The sequence below is a fragment of the Leiobunum rupestre genome, chromosome 10, assembly GCF_980474605.1.
Source record: "Leiobunum rupestre chromosome 10, qqLeiRupe1.1.hap1, whole genome shotgun sequence".
Classification (NCBI taxonomy): Eukaryota; Metazoa; Arthropoda; class Arachnida; order Opiliones; family Sclerosomatidae; genus Leiobunum; species Leiobunum rupestre.
In genome coordinates this window covers 22,964,045-22,987,881 of record NC_143393.1, presented here as the reverse complement: position 1 = coordinate 22,987,881, position 23,837 = coordinate 22,964,045, and the positions used below count along the sequence as shown (strand labels likewise).

Sequence of the window (23,837 nt, the reverse complement as noted above, 5' to 3'; positions counted from 1 at the left end):
AGTAACGAAAGGGCGAAGAGGGAGCGGAGATAATACAAACGGGGGGCATGCCAAGAGTTTAATATTTTTCCATTATTTCAAGTCGAAGAACTAAAATGGTTCGGCGTTTCTACGATTCGCAAAATTCCATTAGTAACAATGCCCCCCCCCCCCCCGAGACAGCGCTAAAACGAACTCCGTGTTCGATTTAAGCTTAATTGTTTTAATTTGTTTATACTTCATCAATTTCGAGCGGGGGACACTGCGGGAGACAGTAACGCTTTCCCTAGAGTTCAACGAAACGGCGTCCGTCGTCCCAAATGACGCTAAAGCCACGCTTTGAAAATTGTCGACATACAAGAAACAAATATAACGATAGTGTATCGTCTCTTTCCGAGTAATTACGTAACTTATCTATTAAGAGTGATAGTTTTAAGTCGAAACAGCGCCCTTTGGCGGTGAAAAATAAGAGGTTTTTAGCTTATTCCATATAGCTAACAAATATACTTTTAAATTGAGCTACGGATTAATATTAATGGTTTTGTCTGTTTTCGAAGTTCTCTATCCGCTTTATTAACTGCGTTGCAACTGTTAATCGATTTAAATATGGAGAAAAGACGAGTGTTTGAGTTACCATTGGAGCCCCTAGGATGAGTTCGGGCTTCAATAAACCTTTAAAATTTAACGATGTCGTTCGGGTTTGCTATGCTATTTAGCCTATTGGTTAATAATTTTAGTAATAATAATTAGCTAGGCTAATACCCGAGGTACAACCATAGGACTAACAAGGAGAGTACCCGAGGTGTTTATTGCCGATTTGGTTCAAAGTCGGGCGTGATGTAGACCTGTATGAGATGAAATTTCCCAAAAGGAGACGTTGCACTAGCCATTTGATTTGCCATGGCAACCGATAATGTTTTTGACCACTTAAAACAATAAAATCTCCATTTAAAAAAGCATGGGATTTTCTCGGTTTCACAGGGTCCTAGCCGAAAAATGTTCCAATTAACCCATTTCGTGATTTATTAGGTAGGATCCCATGCTTTTTTAAAGTCTAGCGTAATGTAGACCTATATGATATATGAAATTTTCCAAAAGGAGAGGTTGCACTACCCATTCGATTTGCCATGGCAACCGAAAATGTTTTTGACCACTTAACACAAAAATAAGATTTTTTCCTTATTTTACCCAAAAATTATTACAATTTTAAGCCAAAAATATTCCAATTTACCCAAACTTAATGAAATTTACCTAAATGTGGTCCAAATTACCCATTTCGTGATTTTCAAATTTTTTAAAAACTTTCGTAGAGAATATCCCATGCCTTTTCAGATGGAGATTTTTTGTTTTAAGTGGTCAAAAATATTTTCGGTTGCCATGGCAAATCGAATGGGTAATGCAACGTCTCCTTTTGAGAAATTTCATCTCTCATATATCTACATTACGCCCGATAGAGGTCGGGGATGGTTAACTTTTATTCAATAGATAAAGCTCTCAAAATTATTCGTAAAATGTTTTGATCAGGTAATTTATATTTCTCTATTATCCGATTAATTTTTTGATAAATTTGTAAAATTAATCGGAAAAACGACGTTTTTTTTCGATAAAAAGCTCAAATTTTACGAATAATACATGTTTTTTAATCATTTTCCGAAATATTAACTGGTAAATTTCTTTGTTTACATTTTTTTCCTGAAAAAAATCAATTTAAACATGGAGAATGATTAACCGTCCACGACCTCTAACGCCCGACTTTGAATAAAATCGGCAATAAACACCTCGAGTAAGTGATTGTCTTGCCCGTCTTCCTTTATTTTAAATTATTCGAATGACACCAGATGACTACGTTAATTCTTTTTATATAAATAAAAGACCTGGTTACAAGTCCCTTTTAGAGTAGTTTTCACTAGCATGGCTAAATCTTTGTACGTGCCAAAGTGAACAAAAGTTAATGGAGCGACTCTACATAGTGTAAACATTTGAAACTACGTCCTGAAATGTTAAAACTCCGTCCGTATAATTTTAATTAGGACGCTATGCTTTGGCTCTTCGTAAATTCCGGAAGAGGGCTTCTCCTTCCAACTCGCGTAGCAGTCCTGGAAATGGTCGGGACTACTAACTGCCGAAATTAATGAATTCCTAGTCTTGACGGCTTTGAAATATGATACCGGAGACATATTAAGTTCGGGTAGAATATTAACTAGACTCCTTGCTAGACGCCTAGTGCTCGGAATTGTTTATTCATTATCCACAAATTTTCCGATTTATTTAAAAAACTTTGGTAAAAAGAATATCATTTTAACTTATTTAATTATGTTTTTTACGCAACCAAGCATTTATTTGAATCAAAGTGGCATTTATTTAAATAATTGTTTGTTTTATTTAAATAATAGGCTTATTCACTTTCGATTATTTAAACATTTTACAATTTTTATTCAACTATTGGTTATTTAAATAAATATTATTTAAATATCGCCGAGCTTATTTTATTCATGGATAAAAATTAATCGAAATCCGAGCACTATATACGCCACTATTTGGAATGTCTGACGTGGATAATTCTCCACCGGAAACGGCGCGAGGATACGAGGACACGAAATGGTTAAGAGATGGCGTTAGTGTCCTCAACAATGTCTTTCGTATCGAATTAAACGCCGACCGAGGCTTATTTAACATCGGAAAGGAGCTATTAAAATACGCGGGAACGTATTTTCGAGAATTGTGACAAATTCGAAAAATGAAAGGCATACTTCCGGATGTTAAATTCGGATGGCGACATCGGCCTAGTCATTGTCTGAAAGCTTGTAAAATTTGTACGATGTCCATATTTTTATGACTGTTATCCCCATTGTCCGAGCGTCGCCAGCCGAAACTGTTTGTTCAATTAAAAACGATTTTGTCTTCATTCGTCACACCGGAAACTCGAGTTCCACATTTCTGTCCTTTTTACTTTTTCAACCCTTTCTCGTCGCCGAGTCCCCAATTCAACTTTCATTTTCTACTCCCCCCCCTCCCCATCTCTCTCTCTCAAGTTCTTTCGTATTCCCACGCTTTTATGAATGCTTGAGTTAACAACTCATTCAAAATCTCTATTTTTCCTCCCCATAATGTTGCGTCAGTCTACCAAGGTTCATTTAAAAAAAAATACCCAAGGCGCCACCTTAGGCCTAAGTCGTCAAGCGACTTTTGAATACATTAATTTGCGTTCAGTGGCGTAAATAAGGACCCCCCAAATTCCGGGGCCATGGCTGTAGAGGCCCTTATATTGCTATCAATCCATGGCTAGATACCGGATAAAATCTTCCTAAGATATCAATTTCGTTCGATGGTATCGGAATTCTTATTTACCGATTGGATTGTTCAAAATTCCTAATTTATTTCAATTTATATTTTTTATTGTTTTCTTTTTGTCTTAAAAGTATTATCTTAACTTACTTTAATTTTACTTTTTATTGTTATTTATTTAATGTGTTTGTTAGTGTCCTGGTAACCGCCCACAACAGGATTTGTCTCTGGGGTTGCCTGCAAAGCGTTTGCGAAATAATAATTATTATTACTACTATTACTACTATTATTACTATTACTTCTATAATTATTACTATTATTACTATTACTTCTATAATTATTACTATTATTACTATTACTTCTATAATTATTACTGTTATTACTATTACTTCTAGAATTATTATTATTATTACTATTACTTCTAGAATTATTATTATTATTACTATTACTTCTAGAATTATTATTATTATTACTATTACTTCTAGAATTATTACTATTATTGCTATTACTTCTAGAATTATTATTATTATTACTATTACTTGTAGAATTATTACTATTATTACTATTACTTCTAAAATTATTACTATTATTACTATTACTTCTAAAATTATTACTATTATTACTATTATTACTATTACTTCTAAAATTATTACTATTATTACTTTTACTTCTAGAATTATTATTATTATTACTATTACTTCTAGAATTATTACTATTATTACTATTACTAAACAATTTTATTTTAATATCGTAATAAGTTAATAATACACTTATGCTATTATTATTAGCTACGTCACTGGTTGCATTGTTTATTTAAAAATACGTCGACCTTTCGAATTTTTTACAAATAAATGTTTCCACATTCTTAAGACTTTCCAAATATGGTCGAAAGAACGTCTTTCAGTATCTAAAGAAATAAGAGTTCACTCTGTCACAGACCGAAAATAATTTAAGTCTAATAACAAATTTTCTATTTATTATTAAATTAAGCCTATATGATAATTTGAGTAAATAAAACCAACGTATTTGAGTGCAATATAAAAATAAATAAATTAATTTATAGTGCACTCAAATACGTTGTTTTTATTTATTCAAATTATAACTTTGCACTAGTGATGGGTATATATTTATATTAGGCCTTAAGGGTTATATAACTTATATTATATTATATTTATTAAAATTTCATAAACTAAAACCTAATATATTTTTACCCGTGTTAATTTACTGTCATAGCAGACAAAATTTTATAATTAGTCAAGCGCTATCTGTAGATTTATTGCTGAAGAACTATTCACGTATAATTGGCTTATAAAATTAAGAGTGAAATCACAGTTTCCCAAAAAATAATTAAACGTTACTAGATGGCGCTAATGAATGATATCCGCTTGAGAGAGAAGCTTGGGTAGTAGGTTCTTAACCTCCGTGCATTTTTGTTTGAATTACTATGTAATAATTGCGTAATTTAGTGTTCTAGATATTTTACCGTAGGTTTTCTACCGATACGGCAGGATTATCATAATTGGTTATAGCTAGTGCTTGGAATTGTTTATTCACTATCCACAAAATTTTCCGATTTATTTAAAAAACGTTGTTAAAAAGAATATCATTTTAACTTATTTAATTATGTTTTTACGCAACCAAGCATTTATTTGAATAAAAGTGGTATTTATTTAAATAATTGTTGGTTTTATTTAAATAGGCTTATTCACTTTCGATTATTTAAACATTTTACAATTTTTATTCAACTATTGGTTATTTAAATAAATATTATTTAAAAATCGCCGAGCTTATTTTATTCATGGATAAAAATTAATCGAAATTCGAGCACTAGTTATAGCGTACGAGAACTGATTTCCTGGGTTGGAAAATGGGGTAAAAAACGCATTCACTTTCGAACAACTTCGCGTTTAAAACGTTGGCAGGCGAGCCATAAAGAATAGGCAAAAAGGCGCGAGACAAGGCTCAACTTTCTGCGCTAATCATCTCAAAAATAGACGCGTAATGTTAAAACGCTTACGAACAGTAGCGGGAACACGTCGAATCAAGGAAAGGAAAAAAAAGAAAAATTTAAATGGTTTTTCTCGAAGACAAGAGTGGCCATTTACTAGTCGACCAGTCACTCCGGCTCCTACTGGGAACTTCAAAAAACGTTCTTTCAGACTTTTGGCCTACTTCGAAAGAGAGAAAGAGTGCGCGATGATTTGGCACGCTTCTTGTAGAAACCTTTTCCATTCTAAAAAGCGGAAAATTGCTCGAATCGTAGAAGCCTTGAAGAACATTATTGTAGTCCTTTTGCTAAAAATCTAATGCTCTTTTTATTCTTCGTCAAAAAGCTTACCAGCTACTTCACCAGATTTTTCGGATAGTCTATAGCGTTGATACGACCTTCAATGGGATGGGTCAACCCATCTAATAACTACTTATGTGACCTCTAATTCCTTACGATGAGGAAAAAGGGGTCAAAGTTTTATTTTGGCAAAACAAGATCGCTTCCCCGACTGAATAGGGAGCCAACAGTTCTACGTCACACGACGTCACCCTTGCTTTATTCTAAGGTAGCTTTACCCTTTTATTTTTGATTTTTTGGATCAGTTTTCTTGCCGTTTGGTTTTTGTTAGAATAATTACTTGTTCAGATAAAATTATGGTACATATTCAAAATTTTTTCAAATAAATCTTTTGATTAACCCATCTAGTTATGGTTTTAATATTGAATTTTTTTTAATTGATTTTATATTGGAAAGACGTAAGATAAATGAATGGGTTTTATTTATTTTTTGTTAAATAGGTAAATATTTGAAGTATTTTCAGCGGGTATTTAAAATTTAGGCCCTTAATTATTTTTTACGCATTATTTAAAAATAGGAGTTTTAAGTCGCCCTTTAACCATCGTCCTCGGTACTTATAACATAATAGATTTTGTTTTTATATGATTCAATTAAATTAAATTTTATTAGAAATGATGACTTGTAGGTTTAATTACAGAATTAATGGGGTCAAACTTATTAGTTTCAACACTTCTAAATACGTAGCAGCCTAGTTTAAAAATTGCTTATATTTCACCCGAGATATGGATGAATTAAAATACGATGTTTAGAGACTTTTTATTCAAGCCTTACTCTAGTCAAAACAGCGTGATGCTAAAGGAGTTGTTATGCCATCTTGTGGCAGAAAAAGGTACGAAACATTCGCAGGGTTTCACCGTAAGCGATTGCGTATAATCTAAGGGCGTGAAAATCGAATATCAAACATTGAATTTCTAGCCACGTCAAATATATCAAATCGAATATTTATAACGTCGAATAGTTTGACCAAATATTTTTGAATTAATAATTAGGCTAGTTAACTTATCAAATACCAAAAATTTGTAATCCCAAATAATTTGACGTATCGGGTTTTACAGTTCGCTGTACACTTTCAACGAATCGAATATTCGATTTAGTATTCAACCGAATTATTTGGCGTATCCGAATGTTTCGTAAACCCCTAATATAATCTGTTAATTGTTTCTGTTGTTAACGACGTATCTAGATCAAACTAGCAAAAAAGGTTGAACTGAGGGGAAATAACTTGAGTAATCTGGTGTACACTCATTAGGTAATCCCTCGGGTAATCCCAGAAGAAAATAGTAATCTCAAGTAATATCCGTAATTCCATAATAATCCCAAGTAATATCCGTAATTCCGTAATAATATCGAGTAATATCCGTAATTCCATAATAATCTCGAGTACTATCCGTAATTCCATAATAATCTCGAGTAATATCCGTAATTGCAAATAATCTCGAGTAATATCCGTAATTGCAAATAATCTCGAGTAATATCCGTAATTGCAAATAATCTCGAGTAATATCCGTAATTCCATAATAAGCTCGAGTACTATCCGTAATTCCATAATAAGCTCGAGTACTATCCGTAATTCCATAATAAGCTCGAGTACTATCCGTAATTCCATAATAAGCTCGAGTACTATCCGTAATTCCATAATAATCTCGAGTACTATCCGTAATTCCATAATAATCTCGAGTACTATCCGTAATTCCATAATAATCTCGAGTAATATCCGTAATTGCAAATAATCTCGAGTAATATCCGTAATTGCAAATAATCTCGAGTAATATCCGTAATTGCAAATAATCTCGAGTAATATCCGTAATTGCAAATAATCTCGAGTAATATCCGTAATTCCATAATAATCTCGAGTAATATCCGTAATTCCATAATAATCTCGAGTAATATCCGTAATTGCAAATAATCTCGAGTAATATCCGTAATTGCAAATAATCTCGAGTAATATCCGTAATTGCAAAATAATCTCGAGTAATATCCGTAATTGCAAATAATCTCGAGTAATATCCGTAATTGCAAATAATCTCGAGTAATATCCGTAATTGCAAAATAAACTCGAGTAATATCCGTAATTCCATAATAATCTCAAGTAATATCCGTAATTCCATAATAATCTCGAGTAATATCCGTAATTGCAAAATAATCTCGAGTAATATCCGTAATTGCAAAATAATCTCGAGTAATATCCGAGATTCCAAAATAATCTCGAGTAATATCCGAGATTCCAAAATAATCTCAGGTAATTTCCGTAATCAGTAATCTCTAGTAATCTGAATTAATCTCGCGTAATATCCAGTAATCATAATGAATTGCGATGACGTAATCTTTGAATCTCGCGTAATATCAGGTATCTCGCGTAATCTCTAGTAATATCGCGTAATATCAGTAATGTCCAGTAATCTCGCGTAATCTCATAATAATCTCTAATAATATTACTTGGATTACACAAAATAAGTAATCCCGCGTAACGTTTGGTAATCTGTAATTTTTTAAGTCATCTCTTGAAATATAATAATTTAGAATCAGATACGGTTGAGAAATTTCAACTGAAAACAATTCATGAAAAATATGAAGAAACGATTTTGGCTTCGTTCCCATCCGCGACACGTCCTCATAATCATAAAAAAACCAAAAGCATCAAAAAAAAACTTTTAAAACTAACGGCGCCCAAAATATGGCAGTTTTTATATTTTTTAAATGATCATTTCAGTGGCGAATCGAAGTTGGTGGTGTGTGGAAAGCGTTGGGTACGGCAGTGTCGCGAGAGAGAGAGAGAAGTTTAGGATGGGGAGATGGCAATTAAAGCATTCTTGTTTATTGGGAAAAGTTGTAACTCATACTCAATGGCGCCCCTTACCCCGATCCTCGACGCGCTACGGTTCAACGCTCTCGAAATTCGAAGTCAGAATATAACGGCGACTGAAGAAGAACATTAGATTCGCCTTTTTCTCGTGGAAAAAAAACGTGATAAGAAAACGCTCGTAAATTATTTTATGTTTTTTATCAAAACCTTTTTCTTCTAATCGAACGAGTGATTCTGGTAAATAAACAACTGGATTGGAAACACGCGACTACTAACAAGCGTACTCGATCGCGTTATCAGTTCGTTCGGAGTATTAAATCTTTAATCGTAAGTCCATTACGACAGAATCAATAAACCCGATACAATCGATCTATGGAAAACAAATTCATAAACATTGATCGAACATGAGTATCCACTCACGGGATCAAGATGCGAATAAATTATCTTCCGAGAAAGTATATCTTTAGAACTATTATCAGAAGCATAAAATATTAATATTTATATCACAGTTTTTATAGATTCAAATTCCCTGACTTCTCCACGTTTTCCTTGAATTTAGAAGTCAAAATTAAAAACAATTTAACCTATATTTTAATAAACGTTTTTCATTTGCAACCAAAAGTAAATTCCTCAGTGAAATTTGTACTACTTTTTAAAATTACCTGACTTTTCCCGGACTTCCTGACTTGATATTAAGCCAAAAAATACAACCTATATTTTAGTAAATCTTTTTAATTGACAACCAAAAGTAAATTCCTCGACTTTTCATTGACATTTGTACTATTTCCTAAATTTCCCTGACTTGATATTAATTTATTAAGCTAAAAAATATAACCTATATTTTAGTCAATCTTTTTAATTGGCAATCGAAGTAAATTCCTTGACTTTTCACTGACTTGTAATATTTCCTAAAATACCCTGACTTTTCTGACTTGATATTAAGCCAAAAAAATATAACCTATATTTTAGTAAACCCTTTTCCTTTGCAAACAAGAGTAAATTCCTTTTTTACATTATCAGGCACAGTAATACAATCTGTATACATTGCGCACTGCGTTTCTAAAACATGGCGAGAATATGAATTATATATAGTGTAATTTTTCCCTTTTTTTACATTCCCAGGATCAGTAATAGTAATAATAATCAGTTAAGCTAATACCAAGGAAACAAACTGACCTAACTCAACTTGTGACTTGTGAAGTCAGTTACCGGTGGCTGGATTAAATTCAATTGGTGCGAATCACGCAGTACAATACTCAGACATTCGTCGAAAAGGATTTCACCACATGTAAAATATCAGAGGGTAAAACACTTTCTACAGTAAACAGCTACGTTTCACCTATAATTACTGGACTCGAAACCTAAGCAAAATCCCCGGTTCCACAATTGGCATCGCCCGTCAGCGCTCCTACCGAGAGAATCGCGAAATATTTATATCCAAATACAAACCACGCGCGTAAAAATGTCAGATGACCCTCATTCCGTAGTCTGCTCTGCTGTTTTTAATAGAAGTGGGATTTTTGGAATTTTAATAGGCTTTAGATTATTCAGAAATAATTGTATTGGAATAAAAATGAAAGGGTAATTGTTTAATTAATTTAAATAAGAAGTTAACTTTACTGTTTTTGCATATTTAGTTTGTGTGAAGGTTTAAATATATTATGAATTTAAATATGCCTAATCAAAATGGAAATTATGGTGTAAGCTTTGACGCTAGGCCTAAAGTTATCCGCTAATATTGGGCACGTGTTTATTATTTGGATAGAAATCTTTCCAGTACTTGACACTACGGCGTTAAAAGCGGCGTTGCCGTAAAAGCACCAAGCGCGACATTTGGTTTCGGGTCCACTAATTATTCGTCCAAGGTTTCACCTAGAGATACGAATCGGTAATTTACGTGGTAAATTACCCTGGTAACAGGAATTTACAATTTTCTCAGGTAAATTACGAAAATGGTAATTACCCTGGTAATTACCAGGGTAATTTACTGTGGTAAATTACCATGGTAATTTACCATTGTATTCGTGTTTCACTGTTTCTCAATTTTCTTTGATCTTTCGGGCTAAAATGTACCTAAAATACGTCGCGCAAGACTTCAAAACTCAAAACCTAACGTTATTCGCGTTTAGTGTATTATTGCATCGTTTAATAATGTAATTTCACACTAGGTCATAGGCGTAAACCGCGTAACGCACTAACTCGAAGAGCTAGGCACCACTGCGCCACCTAGATTCGTTTTGGTTGCGAATTTTCAAGGAGTCGAAGGCCGTGCTAGAATAGTTTGATACGTTTGATAGGAAGAATACTTATGTCTAGCCCTGTTTCTACCGGTTCAATTGACTATCGATGAATCTGACGATGATGAAAACGATAGTGAGTACCCCGAGGAATATGATGATACTGATAATGCATCTCAAAATGAAGATAATTGAACATATTTGGGCATTTATAACCTATTGTGGTAATTTATAAAATGTATAATACCAAACAAAAGCGTTTCTTCTTTGTATTCCTTGTTTTAATCGTAAAAAAAAACCATTTAAAAAAAAAAGAAAATTATGGTAATTTACCTCAACACGGTAAATTACGCGGTAAATTACCGCGTAATTTACTGATTTCCTAAATTACGGTAATTTAAGAACTCTAGTTTCACCTTATGTAAAAAATCAGAGGGTAAAACAGTACTACATTAAAAGCTACGTCCAAAAGGGGAGTATCAGGAAACCCCTTCTACCTACGCCACTGGAATTCTCACCCATTGAAAACGGCTTCTATCCCGCAAACGTACGAGTTTCATTTTAACTTCTTCGATTGATATCTCACTCTAAGATATATATATATATATATATATATATATATATATATATATATATATATATATATATATATATATATATATATGATATATATTATATCATACGTACGTAAAAAGTTATTCGTAGATGAAAGAAACGTCCCGAAGACGCCAATGATAAACCAGGTTTCTTAACCTTCCGTGGGACCCCCGACAAACGGCGACAGACTTCCGGGTTAAGTCGAAAACTACACGCCACTATCAGCGTATCAAAAGGTACGGTATCGTACGGGAAGCGGTTATTTATGACGCCAGTGAATCCCCATCTTTTAATGGGACGGACGTTCCACTCGAAAATGATAATCGGGCTCTAATCCGAGGCTCATTCTCGTGTTTTCGCCGACGAAAACCGGGAATTTATAGTTATCTCCTTATTTGGGAAGCCACCCAGAAATAATCCCCCCACACTGTTAGGGGCGGGGGGGGCGTCTAACGTGTTACGTAATAAGGGGAAAGCCAAGGAGAGGGGGAAAGCGAGCGGGATACAAAAGGACGGAAAGATAAAAGGATGTTTTTCTCGCTTTACCAAAAACCCGACTGATATAAACGCCCGATAGGTCGCTTCTCCCTACGCACCGATGGACAAGCTTGGAGGGGTTATCATGGACACGTTCCCGCGCTATTCAATTACAAAGACACGTTTCGTTATCGCCAAATTAAATGAAAACGTTTCAAATAATTACGAAAATTCTAGTAAATATCGGGTGGCGTAGAACGCAAGCCTAGACTTATATTTATAAATGAAAGTAATTTTTATAATTTAAATTACTTACTTAAATTAAATAGTAGATACGACACATAATTAGGTGGAAATTTTAATGTCATTGCTTGTTCACTAAATTGTCAATAAAAATCGAGGGACTAACCACTTTTAGAAAGTCTGTACACCGGACTACGCTTAGATTAGCACTGCCAAAGGCAGGGACTTCAAAGATTACGCGTAATCCCATTAGTACAGTCAAAGGTACGGCTCTGTACACCGATTACGCGGAGTGATCAGCCCCTCGATAAAAATTCGTTAGAATGATTTTTATCTCTCCGAGGGGACTTTGTACCCTAGGAGGGGTTATACAACCACCGTGTCTGTCTGTCTGTCGGTGGGTGGGTCTGTCTGTCTGTCTGTCTGTCTGTCTGTGGGTCTGTGGGTCTGTCTGCCTGCGAACGCATTTTCGGGGCAAAGGGTAATCACTGCGTACCCAGTTTCTTAGAATCAGGGAAAGGGTTTTTCCAAAAGCGCCATCTTTTTGTCATTGGGTGTAGTATAATTTTTCAATCGGCCGGGATTCGAACCCGAGCCCTCTTGCACGACAGGTGAGCGTTCTACCGCAGAACCACGGATACTGTTACGCTTCAATGAAAATTAAAAACTCTTCCGAGGAGAGGTATATTTTTGCTTGCGAACTTGTTATATTTTCTTATTGAGTCACCCGTGATAAAGAAATTTAATTATGGTTTTGTAACTTTTAAACTTGCCTATTTTCTTTAACTACACAAAATTTCAAAGCTAAATTACGGTTTTGTAAAGTTTATACTGGCTGTAAAATGTTTTTTCACTACATTCTTTAACTACCAAATTAAAAAAAAATTAGATCTACGATTAAAAATAGGATTTAGCAACTTGCGCAAAATTTACTAGTTACACGAAAAATAAACAAAAAATGTTTCTAGTGCATAAAATTTATTTAAAATGTTTTGTTTATTTTTTCGTTTAACTAGTAATTAGATCTACTTTAATAACTATAAAAAAATTGAGATAGACAAATTACACTTTTTATATTAATTTAAAATTTATGGCCGTTCAGTCAAAAGTAATTGAAATTTTCGTCCAGAAAATTTTAATTAAACAATACGAAGTGTCGTACTTCTGGTTTCTGTTACTTTACTTATGATTACAGTAATAACAATCTATTGAAAATAATGAAAAATTGTCTTCATTTTGTACCTCGTTCTTTTTCCCATTATTCTAACAATAGAACACATAAAATAAATATTAGACCTACCACCATTCAATCAAAAATTGGACGTGAATTCGAAAGCTAGAAAAACGCCAAAAAATATCCGTTCGCCAAAAGAAAATGGTAAGAAATTTTAAAATACGGCTGCAGTCAATCTCCATAATACGAGAGATTCCGGATAATATAATACCCAGCCTCTAGAGAGAGTGAAGACGTGACCTTTCACCCGTCAAAACCGTCGTTTCGAGAAATATATCTAAATCTCAGTTCAAAACAAAACTCTAGTCCAGAGGGGATCGAAGAGAAGGTGGGGCTAAAAATAAAATATAGATATAAAGATATATAACGCATCTTCGAAAAAGACGAAGAATCCCCGTGCGAAACGTCAAACTCGTCTCGATTCTCTTTAGATATTCCGCCTTCACGCGTTGCGGTAAAACCCGAACCCAAATAAAAAGATTGATAGCGGCGTCGCGTGGTGGCGGACAGGCGAAATAAAATTGGCGAATAATATATAAAAACGCACGTTGAAATGAAAACACTTCGACGACAGATTTTTCAAAATGGCTATAACGGCTTTATTTTGGTCTTCTAAGAACTGCTCGTACCAGAAGTAAATAATATGTCTCTTACGAGAGAAGTAAGTCTCCCTATAGCCACCAATGTTATTCGTTTGATGTACCTTTGACGAAATACAGGGTGTTTCAAAAGGTTATGCAAAAATGTCAAGGGGTTGTAGGGGGTGAGTTGTGATGTATGCCTGTTTGTTTCCTATTCTCCTACGTACGTTAAAAGAGCGCCAGAGCTTCAAAGTGTGGCCTACTAGCCCCTGGAAGTAGGCTGCAACAAGCGCTAAACCAATCAGCAGGGACTTTAAATACTGTTTAAGTTTACTTTCATACGCTGGTTATCTCGATTTGTTTACAAAGTGCTTTTTTTGCCTTTCACACGAACCCAAACCTTAATGTTCGCCATTCCCCGCTGCTTGGTTTTGCGCTTGTTGCAGCCTATTTCCAGGGGCTAGTAGGCTACACTTTGAAGCTCTCTGGCGCTCTTTTAACGCATCGTAGGAAAATGGGGGGAAAACCAGCATACTTCCTAACTCACCCCCTACAACTCCTTCAAATTTTTGCATAACCTTTTGAAACACACTATGTAATTTCCAAAGATAATTATTTTATTTCCTGTTAATTTTATGTTAATTTCCATGATTATTTATTGTTATTATTATTAGCAGTATAATTTTTTAAATGAGATTTGTCTGCGTATAAGGCAATGGGACTAATACTTATGATGGAAACACAAAGATCACCAATAAATTAACATCAACATGATTAACATAATTTTATCTAATTGACATACTTATTGTTCTTAACACCGAAGTAATTTTCAGAGCTATTGCGCAATCTAGGTTTAGTTCTCAGCACAGATCCCTCTGGCGTCTAAATATGCCGAAGAAACACGCTACTACCAAGCATGATAACACGCTGCTCAGTTCGAGTGCAAGTCGGTTACCAAATTAGCATTTAATCAATAGGGAGTGTCATACTTATTGTTATTAGGTTACTTATGATATTAATGTGAATTTCAATTTTAATGGACGGATACTTATATCGCAAGGGAGATAAAATATACTTCTGATTATATTAACATACGTTCGCGACCTTTTCAAGAAATAGGTCTATTTTGATTGACGGGCAAAAAATTCGCTTACGTCTAGATTTCTCTACAGGATAAAACTTATTTAAAATAAGATCCGAGTTTCGATTAAAAATTGGAAAAAAGTAGACTATAAAAATAAATAATTGACGATGGAGAAATTTCCATCCATTTTCAGATTTCGATTTCGATTAGGCATTCCGTTGACTAGCTTATCGAAATATTTTCGCTATCTTAAGGGTTAGTTCTTTAGGCGATTTATGGGACTAATATAAATATTTCAGATATAACCAATTACTTTGACGTATTTATAGAGCTTATCTTGAGGAATAATTTATTCGGGGTCGTAAATTATGGGTAGTTAATTAAAAAAAAGAATTTAAATATTTAAAATAGTTTTAGGAGGGTCTAAATGCTTAGATTATCTTTCAGTTTGTTTAAGTTTCATTCAAAACGTTGAATAGATAAGTATGATCATAAGTAACGTAATATGAGTACGACACGTCCTATTTTTTTAATTATTGTTTCACAAAGAATGAATAATTCGTAAGTGAAACGGACTAGCCAAGGCTTATCGAAAATTAAAACTCTTGTAAACTAACCTGGTAGTAATTCTGTTTTAATAAATTTTACTTTAAGAATATAAATACAAACCGCTACGGCCGTTTCGACGCCAAGACTAGCACCGTCGTCAGGCAAAATTTACAAGAATTATTATAAAAATTAATAATCAACTAATTAATAATATTGACGGTCCTGCTCATGACATTGTGTCACACTACGCTAACCTGTTCAATCCAGGGTAATTTGAATTTTTTGCGGAAGAATACTGTGTGAAAGTTTCATTAATTTTTGTTTCGTTACTCAAACTTTATCTACAGTGTTTTTCGTGTTGTGCCCTCAACAGATTCGCGATCGTGTCATTCTTGTACATTTTGCCTGACGACGGCGCTATAGTCTTGCCGTCGAAAGTTTTCATTGTACAATAGTGGTTTGATTTATATTCTTAATGTTATTATGTACAAGTTTGTCCATTCACAAGTTTAGGAAATTATACTTAAAATTGTTAGTAATTCTGACCAGGGTCGTATGTTTTAAACTTTTAATAAGTTATACTTCAATGTTAAAAGTTACTTACGCATTTTAAATAAAATATGTTTAATAATATGATGAAGCTCTCGAATGGGTCATAAAACTGTTCGTCTATTTTTTATAATAATAACAATTTATTATACAGTAAGCGGGTTTTAATTTTTTATTTCAAACATACTTTAATGTATTGAAAATTTGCGAACATAAGTTCTCTAACAATGCCAATTCATAGCAAACTATTAAATTTAATTGTTAATGAATAAGTAAATTTTTAAAAGATTAATTTAGATTTTATTTAACATTACCACCGACCTCAAATTATTAATGAATTTGTCAAAAGAAAAACAGACAAAACCTTTAAAAAAAATCAATATAAATCTAATTTTTAGAAAAATAATGATAAACCGTCTGATATCACGTGTGACATACTTCTACTTAAACGTTATTTATGATAAATGAGAAAGAAAAAATATTAGAAGATAGGCCAAGCAATATATTTTAACAATACCATATAAATAAAACGGTTGTACTCGACCCAAAGGATTTTGACGAAAACTTAAAAAATGACCCACTTATAAATCGTAACATTAAAAAAAACATTAAGGCATATTTTAAGAGCGCGTCAAACAGGAGTACAGGCTACGTTTACGATAATATAAAACATTTTATGAAAACACTGCTTTTACCGCAATAGGCTCGGTATAAGAAATCAAAATGTAACTCATTTTTCTGTGTTTTCCACCAACCTACAAAGATACCCTTTAGTTTCTTTTGGGGGAGACGTTCATATCAAAACCCATTTCATCGCGAACCCCAACACATCGAAAATATAGACATTTTTTCTACGATTACACTATTTTCTGTATTATTTTATATCTCGCTCGAAGGATTCGAAAACACGTCGATCGGCGCCCAAAAAATTCTCATGTGTAAAAAAAGTAAATATAAGAAAAAATAAATCTATTTCTTTCCTAGGCGCCAAATCCCGCAATCTAAAGAACATTACCGAAAATCCCGACACACGACAAAAGAAGCGAGGCTGTGAATTTGACAAGCGCGTCGCTGACGGGACATTCACCTATTTTATCTTCCACCGAAATGGGGTCGAATCGAAAACATAGCTCATAAAAGCGAGTGCTAAGAACGTTTTTTATTTAACAAATATTTCACCCCATCGCGATTGAGACCAGAAATCAACAAGAAAATTGAGTTCTGAAATCTCAAAATCAGTTTCTGATTTCGGAAATTACTTTGTAACTCAAAATCTCGTACGCAAAGTTTGTAAATATTGAACCCCTCGCAGTCACCCCCATTGAGTTGGGAATAATAATCTAGAGATCCAATGAAATCTGCTCCGCGCGAAACACGTTTTTGAAAATTACGAATGTGCCGTTTCCTCTAAAATGACGAGAAAACGTTATCATATGACCCGTGGCGAAATCCATTATTTTGGAGAAAAAAATATTTTTGCCGGAAAACGCGTCTTATTTGAACGAACCATTGAGAGATAGACGGCGCCACGGGTAGAATGATAAAGTTTTCTTATTTTTTAAAAACTTGTTTCGCGAAATACTGAAATCCGACGTTTTGATTGGACCTCTAGATTAATATTCCCAACTCAATGGTCACCCCTACAACTACGAGTCTCCGTCATGGGTCAATTGAGATACTTTCGCGCATTTGGATTTTCGGCGAAGGGCTAAAAAAGGCAGAAGAAAAGAGGGTCTCTCCTACCTTTGTTGATTCTTGTCTCCGGAATGGGGAGAATCTTTCCTCCCACGTATCCATCGGGGTATTTTTCGCTGGCCAATTCCATGGAGATACGCTCTTTGGGAAAGTGTTTACGATATGTCTTCGGCACCTTCCGCCAAACGCCGCATACCTGCGAGCGGGACAAAAGACAGAAAACGTTCATGCCACCAGAAGTTGATCAGCTCTCTCTTACGAGAGAAGTATTAAACTTAAGAATGTGCCACGCCAAACCGCAGAGGCATTCACCACAAGGGCGTATATAAGGGGAAGGGCTTGGAGTTTCCAACCCCCCGAAATAGCGTAATGTTAAATTGTTTTAAAGTCTCAAATAAGTGTGTTTAAGTTAAGTGACTAAAGCCCAGTTCACATTATACAATTATTTGGGCCACTTAACTGTATCCAACTAATTGTAAGCAAGAAAATTGTATAGTGTGAACAGGAAAATTGTAACAATTGTTCCCACTTTTTCTGTTCACACTATACAATTTTCTTGCTTACAATTAGTTGAATACATTTAAGTGGCCCAATTAATTGTATAGGGTGAACTGGGCTTAAGTCAAAAAGGGGGTGCACAATTGAGCAACCGCATCGCGGTTTCACAAAGTGGTAACTTTGGTATTAGGCAAGCTGGTATTAGCCTAGCTGATTATTATTATTATTTATTTTAGTTTTTGCAACTCATTATATTATGTATTTCACCGAATCATCTTTTACAAAAAATAATAAATAATAGATTGTTTCTTTTCGCCTGTTCTCGGACTAAAAGTGTACTCTTTTTACCATAGAACGTTTTATTCGCCTGTTCCGAGGATGAGAACTACTGCGGCCCGTAAACTATTCGCTTGTTCCGGAGTATTAGGGCTACTCTTTTTACTCCTGAAAATGAGGTGTAAATGTGTAAACTGAATTTTGTCGTCTACTAGCCAGAATTTATCTGCTAAAAAGGCCACGGGCAGCCATTTTGGAAAAACGTTTTTACTCCGACTCAAACTATTCGGCACCACAGATTCAGTGTAAAATGACGTCATAGCTTTACTCTTCTTACTCTACTCCGAAATCCGGGAGCAAGCGAAAATAAACCACCTAATAATCAGCTAGGCTAATACCCAAAGCACCACCTTAGGCCTAATTGCAAGGGGAGCCTGCAATAACATTAGCAGGATAGTGAGTTTAATACTTATCTCCTGAAAGAATATTATATACTTTTGACTATAGGATATCTGTGGTGTTTGATAATCCGCTTGGATGGTACGAAGATTTCTACCGCTATTTGGACGGGGATAGAATCTGTTGAGCGAGGACTTAGCGCGGGTCAAACGAAAAGGTGTATAAAGCTCTAAATTCCATTCTTAGTCAATACCCGATTTGAATGGCTGATTTTTCTCTTGTTATTTGAAAGAGAAACGCGTCTGAAAATCTCGCATATTTGGTTATCCCGAACAGACCTGATTCTTCACGTTAGGCATTTCAAGATTTAGCATATTATTATGATTTGTAAATGCTGGTTCCGTAAGGTGTCAAATTACATAATAAATATAAATATGAAACGATCGAAAAATGCGAATTATATATTTGGGGAAAAATCTATATCTATTGGAATTTTTTTCAATGAAAATGAAAATATGAGGGGGGGGGGGGGCCTTCAAAATAAAAATTTGTGGGGCCCCTTATAGAAACTTGTGGAGCCCCTTAAAAATAGAAACTTGTGGAGCCCCTAAAAATAGAAACTTGTGGAGCCCCTAAAAATAGAAACTTGTGGAGCCCCTAAAAATAGAAACTTGTGGAGCCCCTAAAAATAGAAACTTGTGGAGCCCCTAAAAATAGAAACTTGTGGAGCCCCTAAAAATAGAAACTTGTGGAGCCCCTAAAAATAGAAACTTGTGGAGCCCCTAAAAATAGAAACTTGTGGAGCCCCTAAAAATAGAAATTTGTGGAGCCCCTAAAAATAGAAATTTGTGGAGCCCCTAAAAATAGAAATTTGTGGAGCCCCTAAAAATAGAAACGTGTGGAGCCCCTAAAAATAGAAACGTGTGGAGCCCCTAAAAATAAAAACGTGTGGAGCCCCTAAAAATAGAAACGTGTGGAGCCCCTAAAAATAGAAACGTGTGGAGCCCCTAAAAATAGAAACGTGTGGAGCCCCTAAAAATAGAAACTTGTGGAGCCCCTAAAAATAGAAACTTGTGGAGCCCCTAAAAATAGAAACTTGTGGAGCCCCTAAAAATAGAAACTTGTGGAGCCCCTAAAAATAGAAACTTGTGGAGCCCCTAAAAATAGAAACTTGTGGAGCCCCTAAAAATAGAAATTTGTGGAGCCCCTAAAAATAGAAATTTGTGGAGCCCCTAAAAATAGAAATTTGTGGAGCCCCTAAAAATAGAAATTTGTGGAGCCCCTAAAAATAGAAATTTGTGGAGCCCCTAAAAATAGAAATTTGTGGAGCCCCTAAAAATAGAAATTTGTGGAGCCCCTAAAAATAGAAATTTGTGGAGCCCCTAAAAATAGAAATTTGTGGAGCCCCTTAAACAAATTTGTGGAGCCCCTTAAAATAATTTGTGGAGCCCCTTAAAATAATTTGTGGAGCCCCTTAAACATAGAAATTTGTGGAGCCCCTTAAAAAAATATTTGGGGGGGGGGCTAAAAAATAAATATTGGGGGGGCTAAAAAATAAATATTTGGGGGGGGGGGGGCTAAAAAATAAATATTTGGGGGGGCCCCTTTAAAATTGAGGGCCCTATATTCGTCACTGAACACATTAGGGTCAAATATGGACTGCTAAATATGACCGTTAGCGCCAAAGCTAAGGGTGGTAAAAACCCGAAGTTTCTTCCCACTGTAGGCGTGGTTGGGTTGGTTTCGCTAAAGAGCTCCTTCAGTGGCGCTTTCCCACAGTTGGCGCGCCAGCCAATAGCAGCGGCGTGAGAAGTGGTACTGACCTTGGATTCGGTGACGTGTTTGGGCGGATTGGCGATTTCGTGCTCCTCGATGATGCTGCCGTCTTCGTTCTTGAAGCGCACCCACTTGGGCCGTTCGAGCCTGAAATCGGAGAGAACAATCAGCGTCGACTTTAGCGACCTCTCGTGCGTGTTAAAAAGGACGGGATACGCGATTGAAGCTGAAAAGAGGACGACTCTTACCCGGAGAAATGGATGGTGTAATGGACGTGTCTCTTGAAAGCGGTCAGATAGGCCCGGGCTGCCCCGCTCACCGGCGTCGTCGGTATCAGGCCGCGGCCGCTCAGCAAAACCGTGTATTCTGCAATTGAAAGAACAAAGATTTCATCGGTTAGCGTCTTTCAATTGGCGTACAAACGCGGTGTCTAAGATAATTGAAGACCACTATTAGGTAGAACCAAAAGTGACAATTACCAAAAGTGTGTCAATCGGACCTATTTCGTAATGAATGCTACGAGCGAAATAAAAGTTGGGAGGGGAGAAGGGAAAGTATGCCTTGGGGAGGAATTGAAGTTAAAACCAACAAATAACGCCTCGTAGTGAGGAACGGAGGAACTAACAAGGAAACGACCCGAGGTGTTTATTGCCGATTTAGTTCAAAGTCGGCCATAATGTAGACCTATATAAGATATGAAATTTCCCAAAAGGAGACGTTGCACTACCCATTCGATTTGCCATGGCAACCGAAAATGTTTTTGACCACTTACAACCAAAATAAGATTTTTTCCTTATTTTACCCAAAATTTGTTACAAATTTACCCTAAAAATGTTTCAATTTACCCAAACTTGATGAAATTTACCTAAATGTGGTCCAAATTACACATTTCGTGATTTTCAAAATTTTTCAAAATTTTCGTAGCTAGACCCTGTGAAACCAATAAAATCCCATGCTTTTTTAAATGGAGATTTTATTGTTTTAAGTGATCAAAAATATCTTCGGTTGCCATAGCAAATCGAATGGGTAGTGCAACGTCTCCTTTTGGGAAATTTCATATTTCATATAGGTCTACATTACGCCCGACTTTGAACAAAATCGGCAATAAACAACTCGGGTACTCTCCTTGTAAGTAGCACTGGTCAAAGTTAGTGTATTTTTTGATTTTTCGTCGTTCTGCGGAGATGCTATCGATATAATACCATAGACTAAAAAAGATCCAGAAAGGCGACAATAAATAGTCTTTTGTGTAGTCGATCTCGAGTCGAGCATTCATTAAACCTTAAGCGTACGGAAGTACAGGGATTGTCACACTTTTGGTAATTATGTCACTTTTGGTAGAACTAGCTAAAACCGCCTGCAAAATAAATGTACGAAGCTTAAATATTATTAAATTATAACGTTGAGACCATATTATTACATCAATAAAAATACCATCAAAAACGCATCCCACCCAGAATAAGAAATAATTAAATCTTAATTTTTATAATTAAAAAAGCAACCTTAAGATAGGCGGAGTTGGTAGCCCTCGGGAAATTTACCTATAAAAGAGAATAAAACCGCTTCTGTCGGGAGTAACGATATGGCAATTAAAAATCGTTAAATGACTACAAAGGCTTAACAATGAAATAGTTCACTCGTGACTTTCCGAACGGGGTGGAGTACCCGATGTCGAAATAACAATCATTTCGCCCGCCGCCGCCGCTATTATTAATATTGGGCCAAGGCTTTCTCCGAGCTCGCGATGCTAGCGGACGACGCAATAACCTTACCGTCAATTCCCACCCCTTTTTCAATTGGTAACCCGTCTTCTTGACATATCCCGCAGCCATTGTATCAAATTAATAAAAAATGAAGAACTAGTTAATCGCGAAAATATTTCTACCATAGCGCTGGCCATTTCATTTTTTTTTGGTTGTTTGGCTTAATCCGACCGTGGACCAAGGACATCCGCTGCCCCCCACCGGGTTGCGAAACCAAGAAAACAGGAACTAAAGAAGTCGTGTTCATTTTGAAATGAAAACATCCAAGATAAACTAAAATGGAAAATATTTTTCTCTATACTCGAAACAATTTATCTTAATAAATGTAATAAAAATACAAACTAACAAACTGTCTCATAACTATGCAGACTTAATATTAAATATGCAAATTTCTAAGGAAATAAAAATATTTTGTTTTACATATTCTCAGAAGTGTATTATCAGATATTTCATATACGTCTGATATTCTGTACCGTCCAAAATTATTCGTATTCTATATACCATCTCGCCTTGTAGTATAAACTCTAAAAATCTAATTTGCGTATTTATTAAAACAGAAGAGATGCTCTAACTTCAAAAGAGAGGAACATCAAAGTACTGACCCGAAACAGATATATTACAAATTCTGGAAAATTTCATAAACTCAATTTCAGTTTTAAATATTTACGCTTCGAAAAACCTAAATTATTCCTCCCCACCAAAAAACAGGGGCAACATTGTATTTTTTAATAAAAACTTGGGCACAGGGTTTTCCGTATCTATTTCACCCTAAACGAAACTTAATTTTTAATAAAACCGAAACAGTATAACGAAATTCCAAAAACGTTCATTCCATCTAGGAGAAACTACACCCTATTGTTTTCAATTTACAAACGATTTGAAGGAAACTTTTCTGCATTTCCCTTTACGTAGGAATCGACGGAGGGGGGTCGAACTTTTCTAATTTTAGGCGCTCGAGATTTAAGGTTTTAATTATTTGGTAGAGTCGTTAAAAGTTTCCCCAGAAAAGAAGGAGGAGGAGGGGTCCCCACCTACAAAGGTTTCGTTTCAAGCGGCGAAAAAAAGGGAACGGCGTTTCAAAATTGCCGCTGTATTTAATGAGGGTCACCTTGCCTTAATTGTTCTTTTTGTTTTTAGAGGAGAGAGAGAAAAGAGCTTTTCTTTTCAGTTTAGTCCACTGGGAGGCGCTAGCGCTGCCCCCTCGTTATCGAGACTAGTGTCAAACGAGCGAGGGGGCAGACAATCCGAACGCCCCCGGTGCGTTTTCAGCTTACAAGCGCTCGTTGCTAGAGACCTTCCCGCGCTAACTTTCCCCACTTTAGTCTATTGTAAGAGGGAGAGTTAGTTCCGAATTCCTTTAATGAGGTGGGGGGGGGGGGGGCTAAAAACGGTAGAAAAATTCGTCTCCAAATTGGAGAATCTTTGCTAGAATGCTAAAAAGGACTCTTCGGAATGGGGTGGATAA

The 23,837-nt window shown here is 35.3% G+C and overlaps 1 protein-coding gene across 3 annotated transcripts in view; it reads right to left on the bottom strand.

The window, feature by feature from the left end:
* LOC149925079 (dorsal-ventral patterning protein Sog-like) overlaps nt 1–23,837 on the bottom strand; it is a 193,349-nt gene that overhangs the window by 55,454 nt on the left and 114,058 nt on the right. For all 3 annotated transcript variants that reach the window (XM_090160406.1, XM_090160407.1, XM_090160408.1), the window contains exons 5-7: nt 20,858–20,975; nt 20,657–20,756; nt 17,709–17,856 (exon numbers count right to left, since the gene is read on the bottom strand). In XM_090160406.1, coding sequence (XP_090016532.1) covers nt 17,709–17,856; nt 20,657–20,756; nt 20,858–20,975 — 366 coding nt within the window. The remainder of the gene's footprint in view (nt 1–17,708; nt 17,857–20,656; nt 20,757–20,857; nt 20,976–23,837) is intronic.